At 44.8% G+C, this 13,649-nt stretch overlaps 1 protein-coding gene across 2 annotated transcripts in view; it reads left to right on the plus strand.

Moving 5' to 3' along the window:
* The window catches only part of LOC137412626 (frizzled-3), a 102,491-nt gene that overhangs the window by 59,577 nt on the left and 29,265 nt on the right, over positions 1-13,649 (plus strand). For both annotated transcript variants that reach the window (XM_068097917.2, XM_068097916.2), the window contains one exon: positions 12,123-12,246. In XM_068097917.2, coding sequence (XP_067954018.1) covers positions 12,136-12,246 — 111 coding nt within the window. In that variant the 5' untranslated portion in view covers positions 12,123-12,135. The remainder of the gene's footprint in view (positions 1-12,122; positions 12,247-13,649) is intronic.

Consider the following 13,649-nt stretch of genomic DNA (forward strand, 5'->3'; position numbering starts at 1 on the left):
TGGAAGTTTCTCCCATCTCCACACAGGATCTCTGGAGGTCAGCCAGAGTGACCATCGGGTTCTTGGTCACCTCTATTACCAAGGACTTCTCCCCCGATTGCTCAGTTTGGCCGGGTGGCCAGCTCTAGGAAGAGTCCTGGTTGTTCCAAACTTCTTCCAATTAAGGATTATGGAGGCGACTGTGCTCTTAGGAACCTTCAATGCAGCAGAAATTTTTTTGTAGGCTTCTCCAGATCTGTGCCCCGACACAATCCTGTCTCTGAGCTCTCTGCAGGCAGTTCCTTCGACCTCATGGCTTGGTTTTTGCTCTGATATGCATTGTCAGATGTGAGACCTCATAGACAGGTGTGTGCCTTTCGAAATCATGTCCAATCAATTGAATTTACCGCAGGTGGACTCCAATCAAGGTGTAGAAACATCTCAAAGATGATCAAGAGAAATGGGAGGCACGTGAGCTAAATTTCAAGTGTCGTAGCAAAGGGTATGAATACTTATGTAAATATGATATTTCAGTTTTTTCTTTTTAATAAATTTGCAAAACTTTCTAAAATCCGGTTTTCTCTGTCATTATGGGGTATTGAGTGCAGATTGATGAGGGAAAAAATGAATTTAAACGATTTCAGCATGAGGCTGCAACATAACAAAATGTGAAAATGTGAAGGGGTCTGAATACTTTCTGAATGCACTGTATGCTCTCTACTAAGTGCCGTTCTTGTCTCGGTCTGTTTTTCATCTGCTCTTTGATATCTTAACATCTCTTGTTAAAATGTACTATATCCTCATCATGATTTTAAATTTTTTACCCAACCTTGCTCTCTTCTCTCCTTTTTTTTTCTTTTTTTTTTTCGTCTGTTAAAGATATCTCTTGCTATCAATTTTTTCCTCTTAAAGGGAAACGAATCTGCGGACACGCACCATGTAAATCATTTCGTTAATTGCATCTACTTTTCATGTTGAAAACGAATCGACACTGGATGAAGGCATACGCAGTTGGAGCAGGAAGACGAGCATGGCAAAAGAACACAGAACCATCAATACGAGGCTTGGTAGTGGCACAGTAAAGCCAAGGCCTGAGCCGTGATGGATTGCATGCCAGCAATCGTGGTGCTCCACAAATGGCTCAAAATGCCTTGGAGAATATCATCCGATGGTTCAAAATAATTCCATTTCTGCCCTTGCTCGGTGGATGTTTTTACTTTCGTACTATTACTGTTATATTTGACGTCATAATTGACGTCATAATTCATAATTATATGAATCCCCTCCCCTCCCCTCCCCCCTCCCATTTGGCCAGGGTACATAATGGCTTTCTATCTTCCAAAACTATATTGCAAAGTCACTGTTTGATTTTATTTTGATATTTTGTATGCAATGTCAAAGCTGGTGGAAGAGGTAGCTTCACAGCACACCTGAGCACTGCAGGTGAAGGTTTTACCTTGTAAGTTTGAATCCCATCGTGCACCCCACGTCACAACAGGTATAAGTGTAACTCATAACATATCAGAACAAAAACGTAGTGGAAAGGAAGGAAATACACCAACAGCAAGGTTTCTGATTGGTTCATTATCTGAGGCTTGTATTTTTGTTTAACAGTGATCTAAGCCTCGAGAAAGATTTAATTTTGAAGTTAATTTTTACTATTTTTAAAACTTGCATGAGATCTTTAGCAACTTCAGAGGAAACCACTTCATACTACAGCTGAATTGTGATATACAACATCATTTATCGCTCGTGTGTGCCCTGCACAAGGACACTGGAGGGACACTTGGCGTCTGAATGGGAACGGTGGAAGAATGAGATCGGGGGGGAGGACATGGGAGGGAGCAAGCTGGATACAGGGTCAAACACAGCAAGGGGAGGAATGGAAAACCGGGAATGAAACTGAAATGGAACAAAAAAAAAAAACAACGAAAAATATGGTGGGGGAGAGAGACGGAAAGACTAACCTGGAGAGAAAGGGTGCGCTTGGGGAAGGTTAATGGGGGTAGAAAAAATAATGTTTGTGGATTGGGGTTGGGTGACCAGAGATGGTGGTGAACAGCTTCATTGGAGCCTTGGTGGAACCACCTTTGGAGGCCATTTTTCCCCGCAGAGCAGTGGTTGGCCTTTTTCAGGCACCATTGTTCCCTTTTTTGAAGCAATGTTTTATGGCCGGATGCCCTTCCTGTCGCCAACCCTGTTAGTCGCCTCTTGCGACACACAGGTAAATACCAGTGAACTGGTACTCGATTTGCCGACCTCGGAAGGATGACAGGCTGAGTCAACCTCCCTGGCATGAATTCAGTGATTGACCAGGATTCGAACCCAGGATCCTAGGATCCCAAGCCAGCACCCTAACCGCTAAGCCAACACCAGGCTCATTTGCGCCTTGGTGGAAAGATTGAAATTTAGGAGAGTGAAGAAGTTTGTTTCACATGGCAGGAAGAGGAGATTACTGGCAGACCGTGTGCACCCTGAAGAAACCTTGGGGTGGGGATGGGTGGCAGAAGACCGAGAGGACATAGGGTGTAAAACCAGAAGGGAGGCGGTAGAAGACAGAGAGACCACCAACTTGCCAGCGATGTGAAAATGTCATTGATATTGAGAGATGTGGATTGCACATCCTCCTGGAGATACAGGTGTGAAATGGAGGCACCAACCCATAGGGTAGAGAAGCCTTTCATTTACCTATGGACAAAGGCGTTCATCAGCTTTGAGAAGTTTAGGTTTTACGAATTAATGACGTGTTACGGATTCGGCCCTAATTATGGTTGTTATTGTTATCATTGTTGGTTCTAGATATTATGCTTATTGTGGCTTAAGGGAAAGGGTTATTGTGGTTAAAAGGTTTAAAAACGTTCCTGGTAAAATGTGGCCAGAAATCCGGATCGTGACCGGAAGAGGTGGAGCGAGGAAGAAGAGGCGGGAGGAGATTGTGAAGAGACGTTTTGGTTGAAGCTCCGAACCGATTGGTGGAGCGTACAGGGCGAGTGGACCCTGCGTCCTTGAAAGGACGTTCGGGCGATAGGAGATATCGCCGGAGTGCTGTGGAGCCTGTGTAGTCGGGTATCCTTATTGAGGTTCCGGAGTATCCTTGCCTCAAAGCCCGGGGTTTTACCTTGTAAGTTTGAATCCCATCGTGCACCCCACGTCACAACATGTATAAGTGTAACTCATAACATATCAGAACAAAAACGTAGTGGAAAGGAAGGAAATACACCAACAGCAAGGTTTCTGATTGGTTCATTATCTGAGGCTTGTATTTTTGTTTAACAGTGATCTAAGCCTCGAGAAAGATTTAATTTTGAAGTTAGTTTTTACTATTTTTAAAACTTGCACTTTAAACCCTGCGTCCTTGAAAGGAGGTTCGGGCGATAGGAGATATCGCCGGAGTGCTGTGGAGCCTGTGTAGTCGGGTATCCTTATTGAGGTTCCGTAGTATCCTTGCCTCAAAGCCCGGGTTCGAGTGAAAGCCGTCCGCCATCTTCGCCACGCAGTGAACCTGCAGTGAACAGGTTTTTGCAATGAACTGCAATCTGCAGTGATGCAGTGAACTGCAACCTGCAGTGAACAGGTTTTTGTCGCGTCGGCCGAGCATTATTCCCCGGTGGGTTGCCGGGGACGCTGTGCAAGAAAGGGGCTTTTGAGGATTATACGGAGACTCGTTGATTGAACCGCAAACGTGTACGTCGGAGCGTGTCTTTGGGAGGTTTCCCATTCCACCGCTATTGTGCTGGGTGTGGATCACGTGACCTGTGGGTTGCTTCGATCGTCCACGCCTCAATTGATTGTGATCGGACATTGATCCAACTATCGCTGGAGCGAATCGACCTCGCCTTGGAGGGGTACAGAGACATTGGGGGAGTACTGTGAGTTTGGGTTAAAGGACGAGATAAGGTGGTACCATCTTAAAAATAGTGATTGTAGGGCGAATTGTTATTACTAGGGCATGCCCGTACTATATATATATCTAAAATTATATCCCCCCCCTCTATTTACATGAAATGGTTTGGTCCAAAGCGAACGGCTTGCGAGTACGGTGACAATCCCCCCCCTCTATTTACATGAAATGGTTTGGTCCAAAGCGAACGGCTTGCGGAGTTTGGTAAAGAAATCGCCATAGCGTGCACAAACGCGAAGGAAAGCGAAAGAATCGCAAATTAGTTTTAATTAGTTTTAAAACATAGTTTAACGCCAACATAGCGGCAACATAGTTTGCCAACGTGAAATAAATGAATACGCTCTCAAATGTGCCGTCCGAGGCAGAGTCTGTTCGCCACGTTCGGCACACGTGATAACTCGCTGCTCTCTGATTGGTTGAATCGTTTTTTGGACATAGCTCGGTAACTACTTGTCCGATTAATATGAAACCTTGAAAAGGCACATCCTCGGGTCCCCAGCAATATACCTGGCAAGTTTCAAGTATATCGGACCCGTGGTTGTCGAGAAACAGCGGTCACAGACAAACACACAGACATACACACATACACACACACACACACACACACACACACACATACACACACACAGAGATTACTGGAATTATAGATAGATTATTTGTGTCGTGATTCCGGTGTGATTTATAATATATTATTGTTTGTTCATAACCCTTGGTGTGGTTTCATTATTGATTTGATTGATTTCAACCAAGGATAACATATCTTTCTGCCGGGGACCCTCTCGGGGTTCGGAGGTTTACCGAGACCGGGGATAGGGGAGGACCCCGTAACACTTGGCATGATGGAGGATACACAGTCTATGACTGGCTTTGGTGGTCAACTTTGGCATACAGTACAGGTATATGGTTTAATCAGGTCATCTATGACTGATCAAAAATCAGAGACTGATCAATGATCATGTTCAATACCAGTTTTAAAGAATGTTCACTCTATCTTTGAATGTGCTTGTTCCTTTCCAAACATGTGCAGCTCGGGGCCGCTACATGGCTGTACTGTCGCTGCAGCAGCTCCTGGACGTCACGACAGGGATTTTAAATCTGTTCGTGCTGCCGGCAATAACCTTGCATACTCTTCGTTGAAAGAAACAGTGGGATCTTTCATGTCCGCCAACTAATACTATCAGATGTGACGCTCAGCTTTTAGCGTTCTTGGCCATACTTGGTCCTCTATGATGTCCTTCGCCATACTCGGCCTCTTTTAATGTCTGGATGTACGTCATTGTGAATGATGACTCAGTGCCTCAATTAATCATCACTCCTAGTTTACGGAAGTATATCTGAAAAAAGCTCTCCTTCAATCATCTTGGATCCCACAGCAAATAGTCATATTTGCCTTTCATAATGAATATTGTGTGTGACCTTTCATGAATTTTTTTAATATGCTGCTGGAACATAGGCTCGACTTGGTGAAACCATGACGCATGAATTGAATGAATAACCTGTGATGAGAACGCTCAGTTTTCAGCCTTTCAGTGACACCGTGGGAGAGTAAAAGGAAAACTAGCACCTATTTCTGCGATCTGTCTGAATTTTACTTTTATCCGGAACAAGAGCTAAAGCTCTATAATGAATGAATGAATGATCGTTTTAAGGCCATTTTTCCCCGCTAGAGTGGGGGTTGGCCTTGCAGGCCCCATGACCTCATGGTTCCCTGTTTGAGGCAATGTTTTTATGGCCGGATGCCCTTCCTGACGCCAACCCTTAGTCGCCTCTTACGATGCGCAGGGATACGGTGTACCTATTCTAAATCGGGGTACACACCGGATCATTCATCCCAGCAAACTGGTACTCAATTTGCCGACCTCGGAAGGATGACAGGCTGAGTCAACCCCCCTGGCGTTAATTCAGCGATTGACCGGGATTCGAACCATGGATTCTAGGATCCCAAGCCGGCACCCTAACCGCTAAGCCACACCAGGCCATAGATGAGCTGTATTTAATACATCCCCAAAGAAAAAAAATCCAAAAGGAAAACCATTATAAAAATAGGGATAAGTTACCAACCAAGCCCACCTCCTTCCAAATTTCCAGTTTTTCCTTCGTGAGAGTTTGCTTCCGCATCCATCTTGTCCAACCTGTGCGTCCTCCCTTGCCCATCATTATTTTCCCTCATCCCTCACTTCTCCATGTCTCCCTATATCTTGTCCCTCATCCCTCCTCTTGGTGTTTCTCCCCTCTCTCTTTATGCTGTTCCTTTTGTTCTGTTGCATCCCGATACGTTCAATGATCTGGCTCTTCCATGAGTCTTGATTGTGTATAATATTGTGACGGTTATGGAAACCGGTCCGCGGGTGAACGAACATCCATGTCACGTAGGTACCCCAGTCAGTTATATCGTTGGTATTTGTGCTTGAATAGACCTCCACCCTTGGTCTAAGGGAAACGGGACATATGCGTTGTGAGGGCTGAATATACGTAGTGTGTTCAAAAAGTATCCGACCTTTGTTCATAAAAGATACTCGCATCCAGATAAAAAATTTTTTATAATAATCTCGTTCAAAGTAGTCCCCTTGGGCTGCCACACACTTCTCCCAACGGTTCTGCCACTGTCGGAAGCAGCGCTGGAACGCCTCTTTTGGGATGGCGCGCAGCTGGTCCGTCGCAATCCGCATGATGTCTTCTCTGGAGTCGAAGAAGACGGTCAGCATGACTTTGACATTGCTGCGGACCTGCCTTGCTTTTTTTAGCCTCGGGGATGTTGGATGCTTCCATTGTGATGACTGCAACTTAGTTTCTGGGTCGTACGCATATCACTGTGTTGAGGAAGCTGGGATCGCTGTTCACAGTCTCCAGCATGTCCTGTGCGATCTCCAAACGCAGTTGCTTCTGCTCAATCGTTAGCAGCTTTGGTACGAACTTCGCTGAGATTCTCCTGAAGCCCAAATCCTCCTTCATAATGGAATGAACGGTGTTGAATCTTGCGGATCGTTTCCACTTGGGAATCGCCAAGCTTTACACAAAATTTGATGCAGTAGCGTTGTTCAAGTTTTTCCGTCATTTTGTCAAAAACGAAAATCCGACGGCACTCACTTACATGTCCTCACTCATCGGCGGTCTGCCGTCGAATGACAGCTTCTGCAGGTGGGAAAAAATTCACACGTGTGCATTAGGATCGCCTACATACGTGCACCAATCAACGCCTCCCTAGCTTCTTTTTTTTTTACGCACGAAAAATAAAGGTCGGATACTTTTTGAACACAGTAGGTCTACTTCTTCCTCTTCCTCCATCCTCTTCCTAACGGAACACACCAAGCAAGCAGCTTGCTAATGGAACACACCGAGATTGCTTGCTAACTGAGACATTTGTGAAGAAAGTCATGTATGACTATCTTAACTATACGGGCATTTAAAATTATGCCTTTGATGTTGAACTTCGCGAATAATAAATGCCAAGCAATCCCATGTTGTGCCAAAAATGTAATAAACAAATAAATATAGGAAACATACGACACCATGTTTCCCGCTCCGTTCGGTCCAACGAGAACGGTGAGCGGAGAGAAGAACGAGATTACATGCTTGTCCTTGTCCTCAGTGCCAAAACTCCGCACACCAAGGACGTTCACCTTCTCGATCTTTAACAAGATGTTGCCTTCAATGCTCACTTTGGTGCACAGACAAAGCAAACTCGAACTGATCGGCGATTTCGACACCAGCAGCAGTTTTGGCACATTGAGTAATTGGTTTTTTGTTTTCATGTTTATTGTTTAATGATATACCATTTAAATTACATCTTGGACAATAGACATTCCATATTATATCACCTGCTTTATTTTATAGAGCTGCGTTTAATACGGGAATATATTTTGAGAGAAACAAAACATACAAACCGCTCAAAGCAGTCAATACACTGTCAATATCCAGTTTCAAGGTGCTGCACATTCGCAGCACCTATCGTGATAATTAATTTCCATTATCGTTATCACGATAGCAAATCTATAGAATGATTATTGTCCCATCACGATTATTGCCCAGCTCTAATATATACAGGTAGTGAACAAAAAAGATGGAAACGCTGATGTAAAGTCACTTAATAGGGCGTTGGGCCACCATGAGCGGCCAGTATGACCTGTATGCACCCTGGCGTAGGGTCCACCAGTCTCGGGAGTTCTGCAGGAAGGATGCGGCACAATTCTTCCACGAGAAAGCCAATCAACTCACACCTGTTTAATTATAAAGGTGGAAAATGCTGTCTCGGGCGTCGTTCCAGAAAATACCATAAATGCTCGATTGGGTTCAGATATGGTGAATCATAAGGGCATGACATATGGATAATATCAATGTCATGCTCATCATACCATTCGGCATCCACATGTGCTCTGTCGATGGGGTTATTGGGGGTCTCCTCATGCAGCGATGCTAGCCATAACTATTGACACCAGGCCTGTACAGCAATGTTATAGATGACGTTAAGTCTGCCGAGATGTTATTTGCTGAATTAACACATGGGCCACACCTGTGTGGAAGCCGTTGCTTGTTGTCCCTCATTTACCCAGGTGTTTCTATTTTTTTTGTCTATTACCTGTATATATAAAAACAGGAGAAGATGAAAAAACTGATTATAGTGACAATAACATGCATTTATAAAGTTGGTCTACAACAACAACAACAGGCATTTTAAGGCCATTTTCCCTGCAAGAGCGGCGGTTAGCCTTGCGGTACCCATGACAATGTTCTCCATTTTGCCCTATTTTCTGCATCTCCCCTTGTTAACCCTCTTGCCCGCATTTCTTCTTCCACCATCTTTAGCCAAGTCTTTCTCGGTCTTCCCCTTCCTCTACTTCCTTCTACATTCATTTCCATCACTCTTCTCAACCAGTCACTTTCATCCTTCCTCAACACATGACCAAACCATCTCAACCCGTTTCTCTTCACAGCATCCATCACAGGCTCTATTCCCATCATCTTTCGCAATTCATAATTTGTCTTCCTCTCTCTCAACGATACTCCACACATCCACTGAACCATTCGCATTTCCACCCTTTCCAGCCTTCGTTGCTGCTCTACGTTCATTACCCATATCTCGCTCCCATAAATCATAACATTTCTCACACATGCAGCATACACCTTTCCCTTCAGCTTCAACGACACTCCCCTCCTCGTCAGCACGCCACTCAGTTCCCGAAACTTCTTCCATGCACATCTCACTCGAGCAACCGTTGCCGAGTCTGATCCACCTTCTCCATTCAGCATGTCTCCTAGGTAACAAAATGTTTTCACACCTTCCAGCTTCACGCCGTCTCCAAGATCCAACTCAACATTTTCTCCATCTGCAGCTCCCTCTGTGCACACCTTACACTTGAATGTAGCTGCCACACTGGTTAATGACCCTCTCAAGCCACTACATTTTTGATGAACCCACTCAGCGCACATTGTACATTGAATGGAATTCACTCCGACACCCTTCCTGCACACAGCACACGGCCACTTCCCAGTTCTTTCCACCTCACCACATGCTTTACGACTTGCCATCACCTTCGTTTTTCCGATATTCACCTTCAGACCTTTTGTCTCCATACATTCCTTCCACTTGTTCATCTTCTCCTTCAGTCCATCCATACTTTCTGCAATCAACACCAGATCATCTGCATACAACAACTCCCACGGCAAACCCTCCTTTACGTTCTGAGCCAGCAACTCCATCACAGCTACAAATAGTAGTGGACTTAGTACCGACCCCAGATGCACTCCCACCTACACCTCAAACTCACCACTGTTCCCGTCCATCCTTACAGCTGTGCGCGCTCTTTTGTACATTGCCATCACCAATCTGATCAACCATTCCTCCACTCCTAACTTCCTCAATGCCCATGTCACTACTTCACGTGGAACCCTATCGAATGCTTTCTCCAGATCAACAAACCCAAGAAACAACTTCTTCCTCTTCTCCATATACTTCTCCTGCAACTGCCTCACAATAAAAAGCGCGTCTGTCGTTCCTCTTCCTGGCATGAATCCAAATTGCATTTCGTCAATCTTCACTTTCTTCCTTATCCTCCTCTCCAACACCCTTTCCAATACCTTCATTCCATGCTCCAATTACTTTATCGCTCGATACGAGCCACAGTCCAAAGGGTCACCTTTCCCCTTGTATAGAGGGACGAGGGTACCTTGTTCCCAATCCACTGGAATGCGGCCTTCTTCCACCACCAGATTGCAGATCTCTGTCATTCTCTTCACACCCCAATTTCCCGCTGCCTTCAACATATCTCCCACAACTCCCGTCGGCCCTCCCGCTTTTCTACTCTTAATTGCTTTTAACGTTTCCTCAACTTCCTTCTCGGTTATCTTCTCTGCCGGTCCTAAAACTGGGTTACTCTCTGTGTTGCCATCCCATTCATTCTCTGCATTCAACAGCATTTCCATATATCTCTTCCATCTTCCTTTAATTCCATCTGGGTCCACAACGATTTGTCCCACTTCATCCTTCAAGCAACTCACCCCAGTCACATCACACCTCTCTTTCGCTATCTGCTTTGCAATCCTGAATACCGCTCTCTGACCCTCTTCCAAATCCAAATGTTCTCCGAACATTTTCCTACATGCCTCCTGTGCCTTTGCTACCTCTTTCTTTGCAGCCTTCTTGGCTGCCTTATAACTTTCATGCTCTGCCTTTTCTGCCCCCATACCCTTCGCCTTCTGCCACTCCTTGAACTTCTTCCTCCTCTCGTCAATCTTCTTTCCAACTTCATCAGCCCACCACCATGTTTCCGAGTGCCTCGGTGGTCCTTTTGTCCATCCACATACCTCACCAACGGCTCCCAACAGACGATCTTTCATTGACATCCAACCATTTTCAAGCTCAACCACATCATCCTCTACCATACTCAGCCTCTCTTTTAATGCCTCCCTCACTGTCAACTCTTTCAACCTCCACACCTTCATTCTCGGTTGGTACTTCACCTGCCCAGCTCGCCTCGCACCTTTCACCCTTATGTCGCAGACAACCAAGTGGTGCTGTGAAACAGACTCCTCCCCCGGGATCACCTTTGTGTCCCGGAGGTGCCCCCTATCTCGCCTACGCACCAGCAGGTAGTCAACGGTTGTCGTCGACCCACCTGACGTGTATGTAACAAGCTTATTATCCTCTTTCTGGAACTGAGTATTACTAATCAACAAATCAGCTCCATCAGCAAACTCCAAAATCCTTTCACCTTCTCCATTTCTCACACCATATCCGAAACTCCCATGAACTCCCTAAAAACCGGCCATACTCCTTCTCACATGTCCATTTTGGTCTCATCCTCCCACAACAACTTCCTCATCTTTCACGTTTTCCATCAGCTTCTCTATAGCACACCAGAACCTGTCCTTCTCTTCATCACTCCGACCAACCTGCGGAGCATATCCCGAGATGACGTTCACCAAGAGCTTTCCAATCATCATTTTCACATCATCAACCTATCACTCACTCTAGTCACACTCACCACACTGTCTACAAACTCCTCAGAAAACAGGACACAACACCATTCACACCTTCTGGGCACCCTTGCCACACAAACTTGTATTTTTGTCCCTGCCTGCCCTTCACCATTCTCACACCACTTCCCTTCCATCTCGTCTCTTGCACACAACATATGTCCACTCTTCTTCTGACCAATACTTCCACCACTTCTCCTGATATCCCTGTCATTGTCCCGACATTCCATGTCCCAAACCTCAGAAACCGATCTCCACGTCAGGCGTCAGACGTTTCGTCGTCATAAATGGAATGATTTCCACCCTTGCTTCGATCGGGTTCCCCACCTTGAGTTTTGACGAGAGGGAGTGGGGTCCCCCACGGAGTACTTCGGGCTGTACCCTGCCCATATGTAGTTGTAATTGTCAGGGTTCGCTTTTTGAGGCAATGTTTTTATGGCCAGATGCCCTTCCTGACGCCAACCCTTTTAGTCGCCTCTTACCACAAGGGGATACGGTGTACCTATTCTAAACTGGGGTACACACCGGGTAAAAACATTTATAAAGTTTGTCTAGACTACAGTTTTTGTCTGTAAAAAAATGCAAAAAAAAAATGCAAAAAAAAATGTCTGTAATGCACAATATTTGCAGTAACAGGTGTCAATACTTCTAGACTAATGTATCTATTTTTTAAGGTAATCAGTCGTCCCACCCTTTCCCTTCCTGGCTGTTAATTCTTCTTCTCCAGAATTAATTAATTTCATTGTTTTTTTTCTTTTTTTATTGACAGACTCAGAGAATGCATGTTCAACGAGTCGTCGGGGATCCGACCCACTCAGTCCGACACCGTTGCCAGCAGCGCTCCGCAACAGGACCACAGAGACTTGGGCTTCTGGTGCCCTCGTGAGTATAAAGTGGGTACAATAAATACTCTATTTGATCTTCAGGTGTAAATTATTTATTCATTTGGATACATCATGCCTTCAACAACACCTTTGGTGGTATGCACAATCTGAAGTCGTCAAAATAAAGGGGATACAAAACAATAATGGAAAAATCTGAAACCAAAGGTGGCACCGCTCCTCTAGAAGAATGTTGTGTGCGGAAGCTACGTGACGTCACATCGCTAATCAATAATCGTTATTTTCCCACAATGTCTGTCTGCTGTCCATCTCAAATAGTTATCGTAAATTAGCTCTGGATGAAATGTCAGAAGGAATGCGATGCGGTGACATCATAGCGTGTGCTAATGGCAAGGAGAATATTAGGGAGCGGAAGAAAGCCAAGAGCAGAAGTTGTATATGGAATATTACCTTCCTGGAATGGGAATACAGGACAAAAAAAGCTGTGGATGCTGTGGCTGTCAGTGATTGTGGAAAAGGAAAGATCCTGCCATGGGCTGTCGTGAAACATGCATGCTGATGCTGTCAGTGTGTACAAAGGCACTGACGTGGTTTGTTGTGAATCTGTCCAAAGGCGCCACCATGTGGCCTGCTCGGACAATGGAGGATTATCATGGAATGAAGAATTCGTCGTTTCCTTCGTCCGCAATTATGTGACACCTCCCAATCAACTGATAACCTGAACACTGATCTTATTTTCAATGATGATCCTGTATTTCTAAATGGCTTTGTTCATGCTCTGGGACATCGGCAGCATCACATGGCTCTCGTGTGAAACATGGAACAGTGTACACGGAGGACCAGACTATAAATTATTCATACAACCAGAAACGATTCAATGTACACTTTCTGAATTTTGAATTGAATGAGAGAAGACATTTTTTATTTCCACACAAAAAAGGTCCATTTGGTGAATCCAACTTTAACGTCATAAGTAGTCCGATCCCTCAGTCCTCATCAAACATGTGAAGTCCAATTTAGGGATGGTTCCTAGAGCTTGCGTATGAAAAAACAAAAACAAGCGTCACGAGAGCGACATTGGTAGAGCGCATCGTCTCGACTCGCACGTTCATTCTGAACAAAAATTCCATCGTTAGCTGAACACGCTTCTATTATGGCACATATACCCGCATCGTCCATGCACCCTATTATGTCACATAATTTCTTGCGATGGGTTATGAACGTCATAAATTTCATTCTTACCTCACATATGGGGGTCATAGATCAGATATACGAAGTTTCAGATTTTTCTGATAAGGATTTCAGTTCAACCAATTATGACCGGAATACCACTGACATCGTCATTATCACCCCATATACACCATGGGAGTTGATGACATATGCCAAGTTTCAATTTTTTTCGTTGAGCAGTTTCGGAGAAAACAATGTCCAAATTTTTCCCTTTTATCCAATAT

The sequence above is a fragment of the Myxine glutinosa genome, chromosome 13 (assembly GCF_964187855.1).
Source record: "Myxine glutinosa chromosome 13, kmMyxGlut1.1, whole genome shotgun sequence".
NCBI classification, from domain to species: Eukaryota; Metazoa; Chordata; class Myxini; order Myxiniformes; family Myxinidae; genus Myxine; species Myxine glutinosa.